General features: G+C 32.8%; 1 protein-coding gene across 1 annotated transcript; it reads right to left on the reverse strand.

Annotated features, from left to right (window-relative positions):
- Positions 1 to 1,328: 1,328 nt before the first annotated feature.
- Positions 1,329 to 2,113, reverse strand: LOC18047895 (ethylene-responsive transcription factor 1B). The gene has a single exon (XM_006442644.2). It carries the CDS (start codon positions 2,111 to 2,113, stop codon positions 1,394 to 1,396), a length of 720 nt encoding a protein of 239 aa, XP_006442707.1. The 3' UTR covers positions 1,329 to 1,393.
- Positions 2,114 to 19,294: the final 17,181 nt, after the last annotated feature.

Raw genomic sequence — 19,294 nt, forward strand, 5'->3', positions numbered from 1 at the left:
GAGCAGCAGCGGTTATGGCGGAGAAAGAGCAGCGGCAGTGGCTAGCACACCAAGAGCGACCAAGAGAGAGATTTGCTGCAACTGGATTGAGAAAATTGAGGGGAAAGAAGGAGTTGCAGTGAACTGGATTGAGAGTGAGGGCTGCAGTGAAGAGAAAAGTGAGGGCTGCAGGGTCACGATTTCTTTGTTGTTTTTTAATTCATTTTTAGGTTTAGTTTGTAAAATTTGGAGAACATGTTTAACTTGTTTTCAGTTGTATAGTTATAATAATGAATCCGAATTTTGTGTTTTGTAATTTGTTTTGTGAAAAAAATCCACCAAACATGTTTTATGTGTGTATTATAAAAATGAAAACGAAAACATGGCTTGCAAAACGGTACCAAACAGGCCCTAATATATCCAGGTGCTTATATTCATTTCAGGAAAATAAGAAAATGTGCTGCCGATTATCTTGCTAATATTCGTATGCATACTGATCACTGTACTTGGTGGTAGGATTCCCCTAAGGCTATTCGTAAGTTTCTTTCTTTGAATGCTAATAATTTTCCATACTGCTTCAGCTAGTGTTACTACTTGTTTTTGTTATCCTCTTTTTGTGGGATCTTATGTTTATAGTGCCATCTATCTTTTAAGGGATATTTCTTTTATTTATATTTAATAATTACTTGTCTATGCGAGTGTGATTAAAAAAGAAAAATCAAAAACTCTCATCTCCAAATTTCAAGTTAATTAATATTACCATATTTTTTTAAAGACAATTTTAAATTATGAACCTAACACTCTCCAATCTCACATTCCTCAGCAGAAGTTAATTGTATTCTCATTTTCCTTCAAAGTTCGTATTCAGTTTTAGTATGGGTAAACCCTTTTTTTTGCTTTTTCCGTAGATCTTGATAGTATGACAGAAACTTTATTTATATATTTAAAAAAAAAGATATACACCTAGTTAATTAGGAACACATAAGCCTCACCACTCAAAAATAAACTAATTATAACAAGCCATAAGAGATTTAAACCTAAGAATGAAAATGCTAATTGACTTCAAAAATCAACCTTAAAAGAGGTCAACAAAGAATCAATATTGTTAAAAAAGAAAAACAAAAGTCGCAATCAAGGTAGAACTATGTCTTCTAGTTATAATATTGTTCAAACAAATTATTACGTTATCGACTTGCACAAGTTGGCCAATATATGAGCCCCACTAAATTATTGAAATTCTAGTACTCAATTATTTCAAAATAATTGACAATTTAATCAAAACGAAGAAGACATTATCCAACAAAAATAACTATTCATCTCCACCGTCAATCATCTCACCAAATTAAAAAGTTCATAGAGAGTAGATTAATTGTAGTTGTAGGCATAAGGCAGATAATCATCACTATTAAATGGATTAGCATGTACTGTCAGAAATACTGAGAAGTTCCTCCAAATACTCAGTTCCCAAATCCTCGAACACCACCACATTTTCCAATCTCATTTCCTTCTCTTTGATCTTCTTCTTGCTCTCTCCTTTCCTTTTCATTGAGTGCCTCTTTTTCAATGTTAATACAGGCGAACTTCCCACCTCAAAATCATACTTCATTTCTAGAAGCGACTCGTAAACTTTCTCGACAGGAAAGTTTAGTACAGCCGTGGTACCTCTCATTGCAAATGCAGCTTGATCATAAGCTAAAGCTGCAGCCTCAGCAGTGTCAAAGGTTCCTATCCAAACCCTAACCCCATTTCTTGTCGAATCCCTAATCTCCGCTGCGTATTTCCCCCATGGCCGTCGCCTCACTCCTCTATAGGAAACTTCCTTTAGAGGTCCTTCTTCAGTAGCATTAACCGCTCTTGAGCTTACTTCATGATCATCTTTGATATTATTATTGTTTGATGTTGAAGATATGGTATGCATAGAGTTAGCTGAGGCTTGGTTGAGGACTTCTAAGAGAAGCATCTCTTGAGAATCATTTTCATTGAAAGGTAGGTATTGGTGGTTGTTATGGAAGTTATTGAATGTTTTGTATGTGAAAGATTCAAGGGAATTATTAGTGTTATGTGAGTATGAAGAAGAAGAATATTCAGGAGAGAATTGTGAATAAGGGTATTGAAAGCAGAATGATGAATCCATGAATCAATGCAAATGATTTCTTCTTCTTCGGTTTGGATTTTGAACAAATCGTTTGGAAGCTAAGCAGGATTATATAGACGTTAAAGAGAGAACATAATTAGAAGTTATTAAAGAATAATAATAACATGGGAATTATGGAAAGGTGGCAAAAATGCATGAACATTGGTGGGGTACAAGCAAATTTTGGTGGTTATTGGGACCCAACTTCAGAGAAAAGAGTTATTGATTTGATGCACGTGAGTCAAAAGGGCTGATGAACATAGTGGCATGGGCGGCCTGGTCAGTATATATATATATATATGAACACTAGCGGGCAGCGATACTATTTTAACAGCAGTAAGACAATAAAAATATAAAATTGTGAGAACTTTTCATTTTACAGTATCATTATAACGATTATCATAATATTTATAATTGATAGTTATAATATTATACCATAGTTTCTATTTTCCTAATATTTTACTTCTATTCAGTTATCAACTTATCATTTATTGTGACATCAGCTTGATGGTTTCACTTTTCCACTGAAGGAGGGGTCGTGTCCACTTGGCTCCTAGCTGGCTTTCTAGCTCAGTAGTTTGACTTATTCATGTTTCAATTAATTTTCTGTCTGCTATCTTATTTGCATTCTTTTCTTTTATCGCTAGCACAATAAGACTTCTAAATGAGCAAAAACGAGGCATAATTTCGCGCCACCAGAAATTAACGGGTCAAAAAGAAACATATATTTCGTAGTTGCAAACCCTCCTTGGTTTTGATATGAAAATGAAACAAAACCAGATAACTTTGATTGTGTTGCATACATACATGCATATCCTAAAATTTGACTAGAATCTTCTTCTATTTATAACCACATCTCCAAATTTTGATGAAAATATAAAGTGGTCGCATATTAACCTGTCTAATTCATTCTAAGCAAACTTTAATCACTTAATCAATGGGGTTTTGGCATCACTTTTTTTTTTCAGTATATTCAACAATTTAGTATCTAAAGATCACATTAGATCCTGATTAATTCAAATTCGACATGGGTAGAACTACTAGAGCAGCAAAACTCTCACAACAAGTATTTACGCAGCTATATTCTCAAGTTTCAAATTGAGAACCTTTGTTAAGATAGAACAACCCTATGCTAGCTAATCTACGCGCCTGTTGGTTGACATCACATATCTTATAATTATAGTGGGTATTGCTTGAAGAAACAATAGGCCATATTATATAGGGATAAGAAAAATTCGAGAGCAAGGAATTCCACTTTAAACATGCTATGCTTTGTGCATGCAATTTACATAATAGGCACAACTAGGAGTGTTCAGAATCTAATCCGATCCGGTCAATCCGTCCGATCCGTATAAATTTGATCCGTGGATTGGATATGGATTTACTTCTTTAATTCCGCAGAAATCCGTGAATTTGCAAATATATATATATATATATATATATAGCCCAATTCCACAAATCCTAACACCAAACGCCACAAATTGCCTAAACATCTTCAAAGCCCACTATTTACCTTCTGACTCAGAAAAAAGATTTTCCCCCTTCCTTTGCTTTTGTGCAAATTTCTTCCTACCATGGGTCTGTTCATGGAACCTCTGTTTCCACACCCAAGATTCCCAAGTCATCCTTCAAAGAACCTTTAGAGTCAAATGGTGGTCAAAATTTGATGAACAGTCCAAATTGACTGTTAACATAATCAAAGATTGGCTCTCCTCTGGTTTAACAATGCCACGTACCAATTAGTTATTAAAAATTTGACCAACCGCGTTGTCTCTAATGGCTTTAGCAAAATCTGATTTTGACTCTTGAACAAGTTTTTGGCTAGTTTTCGAAACCTGAAAGGGTTTGAAAATAGGTTCCTTAAGCTTTTTATCAGAATCTGACTTTGAAGGAATAGGCTTTGGACTAGGAGAAACAGATATGGTTGACTGTTGGAATTGGTTTTCTATTCTAGTCAACTGTTTTCCTATAGTATTTAAGTTAGTATTACAGAAATTATTCTGTTGAATAATACTACTTAAATTACTATCAGTATCATTTGGTTTAGGGATTTTGTAAGGTGAAGCTCTGATTTCTATAGGAGGTTCGCCGTGGTCAACGGTTACGCTCCGGAGGGGTGGATGCTCAGAATCGACTGTTCTATTACCTTCGGAGAGTTTCCATTCAGTGGTCTTCTTCCTAATAGTAATAGGGTTTGACTCTTTGAAGGGGTAAGAGATGTTGTTATTAGAAGAATATATCTCGAACCAATCAAAAAACAATATATGAACTTGATGAAGATTCACAAATTCATAATAAGTTTGTTGGATTTCTTTTCTTTGATTTAAAAAGTGTTTGAAAAACCAAAGTCTTTTTTCTTTGTTTAAATCAGAATAAAAGTCTTTATGCAGAAAAGCTTTATCCAATTCAAATTTCTTTTCAATGACATTAATAACATTTTCTGTAACAGCAAAAAATGTAGGGGAAGTTGGAGGAGAAGGTTCCTTCTCTTCCTGCCTTTGTTCATGTTGACTACTAGTGTAAATAGGGTGAGGAACACTAGTGGCATAGTCAACAGATCGTATAGAAGTGCTAGGTATATCTGAAGTTGAAAACCTGGGTTGACTTTAAAAAGGAAGATTTATAACAGAAGGGATTTTTGTAAATTTCCTTTCTAGTGAAGGAATACTTGAGCACGACTCTTTATCAGAAAATCTAGTTGAAGCAGATCTTCTAAATGACAATTTGACTTTTCCATCAGAATATTGAGTCACATTTTGCAACTCTGTATTAGGCTCAAGTTGTTTTGGAATCGCTGGTGGAGCGGCTTCTTCAAGAATCCATTCTTCTGGAAGATGGACATCTTTCCATTGAATAGGTTTTGGAATGACAGTGTTGGCTCTAGATAAATCAGTCTGCAAGAGAAGAGTCTCATCTCTTTTTGACTGGAATTTATGTTGCGTACTGAATGCAGTGATCATTGCCTTATATGAGATTTTAAAAATTAAGGCAACTGGGATGGATCCCTCAATCATAGTATAATTATGAGTTTTGATTTGTAAAATCATGCTTTCAAAATATTTTTATCTTTAAGTGAAATTGTTATGTTTGGATAACAATCAAATGAAATTGGACCTTTACAAAGACTGGATTCGATGCTACTTAGCAAAGAATCATCAAAAGAGATGAATCGCCCATCTCTTAGGACAGCAAGGATAGAAGTATCCAAGCCTTCTTTGGTTAAGGGTTTTATACCGACTTGAATTAGTCCGATATGAATATAATTGAAATTCTTTTCTTTTAATTTCTTTAAAGAATGCTCAGAAAACAAGTGAATTGTTTCAAATGGATTTGAAAGAGTTATGTCACGTTCTTCAGTCTTTATAATGTAATCACTCTTTAAAAAATCAAGCTTTTTTTGATAAAATAATTGGATCGTGGTTGGTTTATTTTAAATAAGCTTTACCAAGTTTGGTTATGAAGTTCTTTGGATCATACAGTGATCAAACAAATTTGAACGCGGTTGGTCAAATTTTTAATAACTAATTGGTACGTGGCATTGTTAAACCAGATCGATGCTACACAAAGTGAAGCCTTTGGACCCAGATCTGACTTAGAACAGATCAATAGTCCGCACGTTCGGGTTTCCAGCCGATATACCAAATCAGTTTTATTTTACCAAATAAAGTTAAGTTGCTTTAAACGTGGTTGATTCTTTTTATTGGGCTATTATCAGATTTAGATTAGGTTCTTTTAGAGGTTTGGGTACATACACAGTACCAGATCCGGATCCCGGAAATGGTGCTCTGAAGGAATGGAGGGAGAAGAGAAGATTTACAACTGAGGATCGAGATCCGGTCTCTTTGCCTCAGAGGAACGTAGAAATTTATGGCAGATCTGATAAAGACCAGTCTGCAAGCATGCTTTGAAAAGAAAAGTGCTTTAAAAATAAATTGCTGGAATTTAAATGTGCATAAAATTAAATTGCAGAAAAGTAAATTGCAGAAATTTAAAGTACATGGAATTGAAATAGCTTTAAATTAAATTGCAAGTGCTTTAATGAAACTAAAAATGGAATGCTTACATTGATTGCTTTTCTTTGTAGAGAAGAAAGGGAAATTATGGGAAATTAATTTGAAGACAGGAGAAATTCTTTTTTGTCTTCGGATTCCAGATTCTTATTCCCAGAGAGAGAGAGAGAGTTTTTAGAGAGAAGGAAGAGAAGTAGAGAGAGAGGTTCTGAAAATGAGAAATGAAAAACCTGAGGAGTCTAAGTCTTCCTCTCGGTTTATATACAAAAATCTTTAAACTGTTCACTGTAGCGGGACTTTAAGTGCACAGTAATATCTAGAACGTTGCACTGTTCACTGTAGCGGGACTTTAAGTGCACAGTAACATCTAGATCGTATCTTTGAATAGTAGAGGCTTTGTACAAAAATTGAAATACGATACGGGTGAAGAGACATGTGCGCTCTCACTTGTGTCCAGAGAACCACCCGAAGAAATACTAGAAATTTTTTTTTTTTAAGTAAATAATCAAATAATTATTTACTATGCTTTACAGGAGAGAAAATGCCGAAACAATCATCTTCGTTTTCGTCTTCAAGGGAAATGAATGGCTCTTCGTCTTCATCATCATCTTCCTCTTCAGAGGAGTCTGCAACTGAGGATTTTGATCTTGAGGCGAGGAGCTGTTCCATAGCTTTGAAATATTCATCTTCAGTTTTGGCGCTTGCCAATAGAGACTGGGCTTTGGATTTTTGGGTTAGGAAGGTCTGTTGGGCTTTAGAAGCTTCCAGGGTTGGTTGTAGGAGGTTTTTAGAGGAGAGCCAATCTTTGATCATGTTAACAGTCAATTTGGACTGTTCATCAAATTTTGACCACCATTTGACTCTAAAGGTTCTTTGAAGGATGACTTGGGAATCTTGGGTGTGGAAACGGAGGTTCCATGAACAGACCCATGGTAGGAAGAAATTTGCACAAAAGCAAAGGAAGGGGGAAAATCTTTTTTCTGAGTCAGAAGGTAAATAGTGGGCTTTGAAGATGTTTAGGCAATTTGTGGCGTTTGGTGTTAGGATTTGTGGAATTGGGCCAAAAAGATTCCACCAGTGATGAAACCAATTTGGGAGACTTTGAACGGTTATCTTTGTGTTGAAGAAAAATAACCATGAGTGAGATTTTTTAGGGTTTTGGATAAAAAAAGGTGTTATACCATGCTTGTTGGTAATCCCAATAGGAAAAGGTCCGACAATGTGGTAAACGGGTCTCAAAATTTAAAGGGAAGGTTTTGAAATTGTGGAGTAGGTCACCCCACTGGTTTGGGCTCAATACTTTTAGGATTGTGGCCGTGGAGTAAGCCGATTCTGGATGGGCTTTGTCAAGAAAGAAATGTTTGAATTTAACTGACTCAGTTATTTCTAAAATGCTTTGATAGTAAGACTGGGGTTTTGTCAAATCCCATGGTTTGAAAAACCAGCCTTTGGGGAAAAACTTTGAAATGCTTTGAAAAGGATCAGTATGGTAAAATCCATTTTCCATAGAAAGAATGTTTTGAAAATGAGTTTTATCAAACCAATCGGAGGTTTTCTTTGAAGGTGTTGGCTGAGAAAGCACAATTTGAGAAGATGAGCTTTCAGCAGAGACAACAACATTTTGGGAAGAGGGTTTTGTAATTTCAATTTCTTTTTTAGGAGAAATTTGGCTTTGAGAAAGGTTTTGAAGGGCGAGCATGAGCTCAGGGGATTTTGTAATGGAACTCATCCATTGCTTTACTTGGTCATCAGAAGAAATAGATTTGTATTGGGCTCCATGTTCTTCAACCATTTCTATCCAAGATTTAATGGGCATGGCAGAAGAAAGTAGTTTTTCTTTAGAAGGGGTTGACTGGGGTTCTTTAGAAGGTTCTTGAGAACCAGTAACTTTGAGAACTGCTTTACCTTTATCTTTCTTCTTTGGCGGCATTATCTGTTTTGAAGAAATTCTCTGGTTAGAAAATCAGGAACATAATTTTTGTCACCTTTAATAAATTCAATATCAAAATAAAAAACACTTAAAATAACTTGCCATCGTGCAAAAATCTGTTTTGATGCAATGTTTTGAACATTCTTTTCTAAAACATGTTTTGCAGCTTTGCAATCAATTCTAAGTAAAAATTTTTGATTTAATAAATCACTTTGGAATTTTGATATGCATAAAACGATAGAAAGAATCTCTTTCTTGATAGTAGAATAATTTCTCTGGCAATCATTCCAATGAGCAGAAACATATTGTACTATCTGTTCTTTATCATTTTCTTTTTGTTTCAATATACCTCCATAACCTATGTCAGATGCATCAGTTTCAACAATTTTAGGTAATGCAGGATTTGCAAGAAATAAACATGGAATATTTTTTACAGATTGCTTTATTAATTTAACAACTTTAGTATGTTCTTCTGACCATGCAACAGGATTCTTTTTCAACCTATCATGCAAAGGTTTAGACATCCTATTGATGTTAGGGCAGAAATCAAGAACATAATTTAAACTTCCAAGGAATCTTTGTAATTGGGTTTTGTCCAAAATCTTGTCTGGGAATTTATCTGCAAACAAAAGTGATCTTTCTATTGGAGTGATAGTTCCTTTGGAAATATGATGACCTAGGAACCGGACTTTTGTTTGAAATAAAGAAATTTTTGAACTAGAAAGGGCTAACCCAGCCTTTTTAGTAACAAGATAAAAAGTCTTTAAATGTTTGAAATGTTGATCAATACTTTGAGAAAAAATCAACACATCATCAATGTAAACAATGCAAAACTCAGAATAGGGATTATAAATATCGTTCATGATTCTTTGAAATTCTGAGGGTGCATTTTTCAAACCAAAAGGCATTACTGTCCATTCGTATTGTCCAAAGGGAACAGTAAAAGCTGTTTTGGTACGATCTTTAGGATGGATTTGTATTTGCCAAAAACCAGACTTCATATCAAATTTAGAAAAAATGAAAGCTGAACAAAGTTTTTGGAGCAAATCTTTTTTATTAGGTATTGGGTACCTAATCCATTTTAAAGCTTTATTCAAAGGTTTGTAGTTTATCACAAGTCTAGGTACGCCTCTTTCAATTTCTGAATTTTTATTAACATAAAAAGCGGCACAAGACCATGGGGACCTTGACTTAACAATGAGTCCTTTTGACTCTAAATCTTTAATTTCATTTTTGCAATGTTGTTCCAATTCCATGTTCATTTGGATTGGACGTGCTTTGGTGGGTATTTGTTTTTCATCAAAAGAATTTTCATAAGGCAAATCTACCAAATGTTGTTTCCTATTCCAAAAGGCAGATGGTAAATCAGCACATATTTCTTTTTCAATAAGGCTTTTGAAATCGAGGATTTTTCTTTGTATAAAATCACTTTGTAGTTGACTTTCAACTCTTTGGAAATTTAAATCCTTTTGTAAACAAAATAAATCATCTTGTTTGGATTTAAGAATGGCATTGATTTTGTTTTGGTAAACAGAACAAGCTTTGACAATGTTTAGATTCATAGTCTTTGGCTTTTCAATAAACGAGAAAACAAGGTCTTTGGATTTTGCTTTGAAATATATACCATCATAATTGACAGCATATGGGGTTATAAGATTTATAAAAGGGGTTCCTAAAATGATAGCATGGTGTATATCATTTGTAAGAACAAAAGAAGTTTTAAATTCAATTTTATTATTATAAGTCGAGGCTTCAACTTTGGAACTAACATTCAATTTTGAATTGTTAGCGGCAGAAAGTCTTTCTTTTGTTTTTTCATGAAATCTTTTGGGGACGATCTCTTCTCTGATGCAATTTAAATCGGCGCCAGTATCAAAAAGGGCAATGGCGTCTATTGCAAAATCATCAGAAAAGATTAAAGTGACTTTAATCAAATACTTTCTTGTGGTGATTTGTTTTTAAAAAAATAGGAAATCATTGGGTACAGACTCAATGTTTTCCACTTTAATTTCATCACCATCATCAGGATTAGATTCATTATCTGAATTATCTTGCAATTGTTTTTGTAAAAGAAGTTGGATAGTCTCAGAATCACCTTTTTGTTTTTCTTTTAAATCTCTGATTTCACATTTGATTTCTTTTATCTCTTTCTGAAGATCTTGGATATTAGGAACCATCTTTTTTGTTTTCTTTTTATCCAAAATTTGAGTAAGATCATAAGAATTCTTTTTGATAATTGGAACTTTAGAAATCTCAGCTGAGGTTCCGGCTTTGTCGGAATCCATAGTTTTCAAAAGTTTATCAAGATAATCCTTTTGAAGATTTGGATCTGAAATATGCTTTACAAGTTCAAGAAAAATCTCTTGGTCTTTAATCAAAACATTGATTTTCTTTAAATAAGAATCTGAATCAGAATCGCTGCTGCCAGATGCAGAGGTGTCTGAATCAAATATCTCATCTACTTGGAGGGGGTCATTATCTCCCGACATGGAAGACTCAGAGTCTGAAGACTCTATAAGGAGGGGGGATATTTTGGAAAGAATGTCTTCATTGAGGTCAAGCTCTTGGAGTCTTTTGTTCATTTTGCAAAACTTTGCAGTATGACCTTTCATGCCACATTTAAAACATGTAGCATCTTTGAAATTGAATGGGGTTTTAGGTTTGGCTTTAAACTCTTTCTTTTTAGAGAAACTATGTTTCTTATAAGGCCTTGAAGGTTTCTTATAAGGAAGTTTCCTAAGATCGTGAAAGGGTTTCCTATGGCTCTTAGACTTGTAATATTTCTTGTAAGGTTTCGAAGAACACTTACCATTACAGTCTTTGGAAGTAGAAGCTTTAAAGGGGTCATAGTTGAATTGCTTACAGAAATTGCCTAACTCTTGCTTAGATCTCCTAAGCTCCTGCTTCAGACGTTTCTGTAATTTCAAATCTTGACAGATCTTTAAACCTTCTTTATTGACAAAACTGACTAGTTCACCATAAGTGAGCTCGTCATAAGGAATACGATTGTCATAAAGAGCTTTGATGGAATTCCTAACCTTTTCTCCCAATAGGGTAGGTAAACCTGCAAGGAATTTTTCCTTCCAAGTTACATGATTTGCATCATCCCTAAGGAAGAGTCTAGTAAAGAAAGTGGTTTTGTACTCTTGGAAATCACTGAGTTTTCTACACCTTAAGTTGTGTAGTAACTCGGCGTTTTTGTCCCTAAGGTGAGAAGGGTCACCTATGAAGTGAAGGGAAATAGTCAATATCAGGGTGGCAACAGCATCCTGAATTGGGTTATTGAATTCGTCAAGAATGGGAGCGCCATTCTCATCGGTTTGGATGGCATTAAAGATGTCTAATTGCTGCAATTTAGTGAGAAGATGATCCCACCATCCTTTAAGTTGACCAGTAAAACCCGCAATTAGGATTTCTGCAATGGCCTTGTCAGAAGTTCCTGATTGGGTTTTATAGACATTGGCTGCCATGGTCAATTGCTGCAATACACCTAGAATGTTGTATTCAGACATTCCATCTATATTCCACTCATAGACAGAGGATGCATTATATCGAGCTTGATTTAATGCACTAGGCCTGTTGTCTATAGTCAAATCAGGTGGAGATTTGGAAGTAGGGATTGCAAGTTCCCAATGGATTTTATTGGCTTTAGAAACAGGTTCTTCGGTAAAGGCTTCTAAGTCAGAAGAGGCAATAGAAACCTGGTCTTGTTCAAGTACTCCTATCTTGCTGGATTGAGGAGTATCTGGAGCAATTTGGATTTTACTAGATGAGGAAAAAGCAGCTTCTATCCTATCTAGTTGTTCTCTAATGGCTTTAGCAAAATCTGATTTTGACTCTTGAACAAGTTTTTGGCTAGTTTTCGAAACCTGAAAGGGTTTGAAAATAGGTTCCTTAAGCTTTTTATCAGAATCTGACTTTGAAGGAATAGGCTTTGGACTAGGAGAAACAGATATGGTTGACTGTTGGAATTGGTTTTCTATTCTAGTCAACTGTTTTCCTATAGTATTTAAGTTAGTATTACAGAAATTATTTTGTTGAATAATACTACTTAAATTACTATCAGTATCATTTGGTTTAGGGATTTTGTAAGTTGAAGCTCTGATTTCTATAGGAGGTTCGCCGTGGTCAACGGTTACGCTCCGGAGGGATGGATGCTCAGAATCGACTGTTCTATTACCTTCGGAGAGTTTCTATTCAGTGGTCTTCTTCCTAATAGTAATAGGGTTTGACTCTTTGAAGGGGTAAGAGATGTTTTTATTAGAAGAATATATCTCGAACCAATCAAAAAACAATATATGAACTTGATGAAGATTCACAAATTCATAATAAGTTTGTTGGATTTCTTTTCTTTGATTTAAAAAGTGTTTGAAAAACCAAAGTCTTTTTTCTTTGTTTAAATCAGAATAAAAGTCTTTATGCAGAAAAGCTTTATCCAATTCAAATTCCTTTTCAATGACATTAATAACATTTTCTGTAACAGCAGAAAATGTAGGGGAAGTTGGAGGAGAAGGTTCCTTCTCTTCCTGCCTTTGTTCATGTTGACTACTAGTGTAAATAGGGTGAGGAACACTAGTGGCATAGTCAACAGATCGTATAGTAGTGCTAGGTATATCTGAAGTTGAAAACCTGGGTTGACTTTGAAAAGGAAGATTTATAACAGAAGGGATTTTTGTAAATTTCCTTTCTAGTGAAGGAATACTTGAGCACGACTCTTTATCAGAAAATCTAGTTGAAGCAGATCTTCTAAATGACAATTTGACTTTTCCATCAGAATATTGAGTCACATTTTGCAACTCTGTATTAGGCTCAAGTTGTTTTGGAATCGCTGGTGGAGCGGCTCCTTCAAGAATCCATTCTTCTGGAAGATGGACATCTTTCCATTGAATAGGTTTTGGAATGACAGTGTTGGCTCTAGATAAATCAGTCTGCAAGAGAAGAGTCTCATCTCTTTTTGACTGGAATTTATGTTGCGTACTGAATGCAGTGATCATTGCCTTATATGAGATTTTAAAAATTAAGGCAACTGGGATGGATCCCTCAATCATAGTATAATTATGAGTTTTGATTTGTAAAATCATGCTTTTCAAAATATTTTTATCTTTAAGTGAAATTGTTATGTTTGGATAACAATCAAATGAAATTGGACCTTTACAAAGACTGGATTCGATGCTACTTAGCAAAGAATCATCAAAAGAGATGAATCGCCCATCTCTTAGGACAGCAAGGATAGAAGTATCCAAGCCTTCTTTGGTTAAGGGTTTTATACCGACTTGAATTAGTCCGATATGAATATAATTGAAATTCTTTTCTTTTAATTTCTTTAAAGAATGCTCAGAAAACAAGTGAATTGTTTCAAATGGATTTGAAAGAGTTATGTCACGTTCTTCAGTCTTTATAATGTAATCACTCTTTAAAAAATCAAGCCTTTTTGTTTTGTAAATCTTTTCTTTAGAAATTTTTGGAAGTTCCCAACAATCGATTGCTTTATCAAAGTTCTCAATAAAGAATTCTTCTGAACTCACAACATGCTTTGAAGCACTAGTCTTCCCGGAAGAAGAGCTAGAAAAGGATGATGTTCTACAGTGTATAGGGTCCATGAGAAAAAACCTATGGTTTATCTATGGTTTTGTCAGAATGGCTACAGGTATGGTTTTACAGCCCTAAACGGATGACCTTATCCTATGGCGGGACTTACTACCAGTAAGGATTCACCACACAACAAAACTTCAAAATAAAATACAAGTCTTTAAACACAGAACTATAAACTGCTTTACACTATCCTCCCCTTGGCTCTGATACCAGAAGGAAATATATATATATATATATAATTAAAAAATATAAACCAAAGAAATTTATATATATATATATATATAATTAAAAAATTATTATAAATTTAATTAAAAAAATTATAAATGTGACATTACATAGTTACATAAGCACTATAACATATCTTAGCCATTACTTAATAATAATATAAAATAAAAAATAATTAAATAATCAAATATACAAATATAACTTATAAAAATTGTAAAACAAAATAAAAGCAAAGTCACACGCACTAGCAAAAGCAAAGTAACATAACGTCAAGTCACCAACAACTTGTAAAGTCACCCAAAAGCAAATTAACATGACGCCAAGTCACCAACAATTTGCAAACAAAAAACCCTAAGCTTCCTTGCCGTCACACACATTAGCAACACTCAATACTGGTTGGATACACTCTCGACACAGATTTGAAGGACATCGGTTGCGCGATTCCGGCGAGAGCAAGCCATCTTCCTTCCTAAGTCCATCCAGCCACTTCACATTCACGGGTTCCAGCTGAACAATTTCACTATCACAACTTCAAGATCACCACCCGTACGGCTTCCCCTGGTTCCCATCGTGGACGGTTCCGTAATCACCACTTTTCGACAGGTGCAACAGCCCTGGTGAAGGATCAGACTGTGTTTGGTTTCCGAAACATCGCAATTTAAATTAATTGTGGCTTTATTTGAACAATTAATTTCGGTGTTATATTAACGTATTATTGTAACTTTATTTGAACAATTAAGCTTGATGTGTTATATTTTGAAACTTTGAACGTATTATTGTAGCTTTATTTGAATAATTAGTCTCGATGTGTTATATTTTGAAACTTTAAATGTATTATTTTAGTTTTATTTAAATAATTTATTTATTTAAATTTATTCAATTTTAAATTTAATTGGTAGCAAAATTATTTTTATATTAGATTTTTTTTATTTCATTAGTTGAAGAGAACTAAAAATTTTTAATTCGAAAACTAATGTGCAAAATTGTGGATTGGATATGGATTGAGTCAAATCCGCATCCGATCCGCATATGTATGGATTGGATTTGGATTGAATTTTATCAATCTGTGGATTGGATTGGATTGAAAAATTATAATTCGCAAAATTATGGATCGGATATGGATTGATGTCCAATCCGTAAAATCCGATCCGCGAACACCCCTATAGCACAACCAAAGATGCATTTTGAATTGTAGCAATGATAAATTTAGACATGAAAATATGATTAAATGTTGATTAAATCAACTGTAAAAAAAAAAGATCAATAAACACACTAACACAGGCATGTTTTGCTGTTGTTTTTGTCGGTGCTCAGTCAACATTTAGGTGGTGTTTGTTTTTTAACTTAATAAGTTAAAGTGACTTAACTTAATTAATTAAGTTAATTAGAGGTGTTTGTTTTTATAACTTAATGAGACTTATTAGATAATTTTGACTTAATGAAATAAGCTAATTTTTTTGGCTTTTTACTTAATGGAGAAATCTGAATTAAGTCAATTACTTACTAATGTCAAAAATATCTTTGCTTTATAATTTATTTTTCATGTCTTTCCCAAAACTCACCCATAGACATTTATCCCACATAAAAATATCCTTGTTTTTTCTTTCTTATATTATATACGATAAAATTTGAAATTTATGGCATTTTATATATTAAAATTCTAAAATAATTATGTATTTACTTGAATATAGTTTTACTTATAAATGTTAAAATATTGTGGTATTTAATATATTATTTATTTGACATTCAAATTTAATAAGGATACAAATGTAAAAGTATATATTTTCAGTTTTTTAAGTTGAAAAAAAATAAATAATTTAATACTTATTTTTCGAGATTCAGACAAAAAAACAAACATATTATTCAGATTCAGACATTTAAATCTATTCATAATTTAGATTAATTCAGGTCTATTCAGATTTCGGACAAAAAAACAAACGCCACCTTAGTCTATTTATCATTTTACTTTGAATTATTTCGGGATGGTTTATGGTAACTTCGAAATTACAAAACTAATTAATGTGTTTGCGGTAACTGCCAGGGATTGCAACCTTGATTCTTTACTATCGAGAACAATAACTTAAAGAATCAAAAATAAGATACAAATTTTGTAGAGGTTCACTCTCAAGGTGAGAGCCGCTGCAGAGTTTCGCAATTTTGAACAAAATGGATTACAGGACTCACAGTGGTCTGAAGCACATTCTCTTTGTAATCTATGCCTTTAAGATACAAAATGGCTCCATCGTATCCTTTATGAATATATAACCAGAGGTGCCTTTAAATATAAGTAAACATGCAGTCACCTAAGTCCCCTTTGAAAAGGTTTTATTTTTTGAATATTTCTTAATAACTCTCTAATTAATAAAGTTCTTTTTTTTAATTACGTTTTGTACGAGAGTCTAATAGACATCTCTATAATTAACAGTTATTCTACAATTAAGAATTATTTCTATTAAAAAATCTATATTTGATAACCTTAGTGTTAACGTGACATAATTATTAATATTATCTTACCATTAATTCATTCATTACTAGTTTTCTCAACAAAAAAAAATTAAGTTCTTTACCTTTTCAATTTCCTAAAAAAACATAACTATTTAACTTTATAATCTTTGACTTTTAGTATTCCTTTTAATTTCTATTAAAAACCTTATAATCTCAAAAATCAATAGATGAAAAAATTTATTGCGCTTCTCTCAACAAAGAAAAATATTATATTCATCAGTTTCTTATTTAAAAAAGAAAAAAAATTAGTTTTTTAAAATACAAAGTCAACACTATTATTTGATTATCAATTAATTATCTCAACTTTATGTGTGCTATCATTTTAAATATTCTATTTAAAAATAGTGTTGTTCTTATTTATTTGTTTAAGCTTCTAATGGAAGTAAAAAGATATTTTCTTGACTATTTTTCTAGGTCTTGTTTTTGAAATTTTTTAGGATCTTCTTGATTATTGTTGAAATAAAAAATTAAAGATATAATGAATTTTGAGCTCTTTATTTTATTCTATTTTATTTTTTAATATTGAAGTTGCAGAATAAAAGGAGGTCTCATAAACAAATTCACATAAAACCTCAAATTTTATAAAGCTGGCCCTTGTATATACGGAATTACATCAGCCTAATTCATGAGAAGAAAGTCTAACATATCTTACTAAGGAAATTTCAGGTCAAAGAGGGGAATTTACCGTTGTAGAAGCCCATAAACCTACCTTGTATATACTAAAAAGTTAGTTCATGAGAAAAGAGTTGTCTAGACATTATCACACGTCAGCTGAAAATACAATCTAGAAGTGCTTCAACATGTCAATCTCAAACAAACCCTTAATTATAGGCTACATAAATTTAATAAAAACAACCCATTTTACTTAAGTGTCTAAGTACTTACACTTAATTACAATATTAAATTTGTATTAATTAAAGTCATAATCTTTGAGTAACCTTGCAGGATAGGCTATGATGGATTTTGATGTATCCACGAATGGATTCCAAATCCTTGACTGGAAATGCGTTCTTCTCATGTCAAAATTAAGAATGTTCCAATTTTACAGCCACTATGATTTTTATCAAAGGGGTGGGGTTTAAAAAATTTAAAAGAAGGGAAAATGTAATGATTCCCTATTGTTGATCAATTTATCGGCTGCAATTTGGTCGCAAATACTGGCTTGAAAAGTTCAAACATACCCTTATTTTTTCTTCTATAGTACTTCAAAAGTTCAAACACACTTTGATTATCTTCTATCCAAAATGAAAATAAACTGATTCTTTGTACCGTGATTAATTTTGCACGAGTGGTTGGATATGGACATGGATAATAAAGTTGGTCGCTGGTCTTGCTTTCACACCGAAGTTTAGTCAATTCAACCGATAAGTGATAACTTTATATCAAGTGGTAATATTAATGGCTACTTGTAGCCGAGGGCCTATAAATGCTGAAAGTTAAATTTGATCATGACATATCCCGTAGTTCAAGGTCCATTGTATGAGTTTCATCGAAAGAACAACGCTTTCCTGCTACTTCTCATTAACCACTTTTTGGCTTTTTTTTTTATAGAGTAATTACATATTAGTCGCAAATAAAAAATGCCAATATTACTAAGCAAGTCATATTAGAGATAAATAGAGTGAAAATTCTATATTAGAGGGCCAAAGAAGCAACTAAATAGTTAATCGGTTATGGCTTTCATTTAATTGAGGTGGTAAAATGACTTACGTTGAAAATAGGAGGTTTAGACATTAATTATGGAAAGAAATATAATGGTCATCATGTTAAACAATAAAAAACAACATTTTTACATATGAGGATTGGGTGGGGGTGGGGGTGGGGTCAGAAATATAAAATCAAACCCTATACATTAAAAATTTATAAATTATTTTTCTCTTATTCTGAGTCACATTCCTTAAAATCCTATCAAAATTGACTCAATTTGGGGTGGGGTTCGGTGGAGCCCCAAATCTGTTGAGGATTTTGTCATCTAATCACAATTTTCATAATATGTTGTTATTTCTTTGGTGTTAAAATATTAACCAAAATCAAGTGATAATTAATCTTCTGATTGAGATAAGTTTTTTTTTTTTTTCCATAAAAAGATTTGACATTATGAAGTAACTTGTGTTACGAAAACTCTAAGAGTCGAGTGGTACTTAAAAGACAAAAATAATAAGAAGAAATTGATATTTCCCTCTGAAAAAATAAAAGAATTTTAATTAAACACTTCTCAGATACCAGAAAATAATATGATTTATCGTAAAATAATAAGCAAAAGCGTCTGAAACTCCCCGCTCACTTGGTTTATTAATTAATTAAGCTAGTTTTTAGGATTTGGATCTTTTCTCACATTAGTATCTCAACCAAGTGATTTTATAAATGCAGCATTCATTCAAAAAAAAAAAAAATCATTTGGTAGTTGATAAGAGAGAAAGTAATTAATTAATTAATTAATTAAAACTAGGAGATTTTATAAGTTTGGCACGCGTAGCTTTTAGATCTTCTGGAACATGCATGAACCTATAAGTATATTTTCGGAAGGGGTTTGGTCTTATGCATTTTACCATGAACAAATCCATCCATGGTTGCTGCAAATTATTAACTCGCACGTTGTTCACTGTGGATGATTGTGTTATATTGGTATCATAACTAATAAAGTAATAACTAATAAAGAATATTCTTTGGCTTTGGTCAAATCTTTTGCCCCGTTTAACCAACTTGTTTTGTGCTTGATAAATGTACTTATTATTATCTTCAAGCTGCTGACTAGTCTTAAATTTTGTTTTTAAGTGAAATCACGACCACATACAGTAAAGCTTCTGGATAATAATATTTATATAGAAATAACTTTTATATAATCATAAACAAATATGGTTGAAAGTAATGAATTTAATCAAAATTGATAAAGAGAATACTATACAATTAGTTAAAATC

This window comes from Citrus clementina, unplaced genomic scaffold (genome assembly GCF_000493195.1).
Source record: "Citrus clementina cultivar Clemenules unplaced genomic scaffold, Citrus_clementina_v1.0 scaffold_3, whole genome shotgun sequence".
Classification (NCBI taxonomy): domain Eukaryota; kingdom Viridiplantae; phylum Streptophyta; class Magnoliopsida; order Sapindales; family Rutaceae; genus Citrus; species Citrus x clementina.

Excerpts from the sequence above, each read along its gene's own strand:
- LOC18047895 (XM_006442644.2), bottom strand. The coding sequence starts at position 2,113 with ATGGATTCATCATTCTGCTTTCAATACCCTTATTCACAATTCTCTCCT.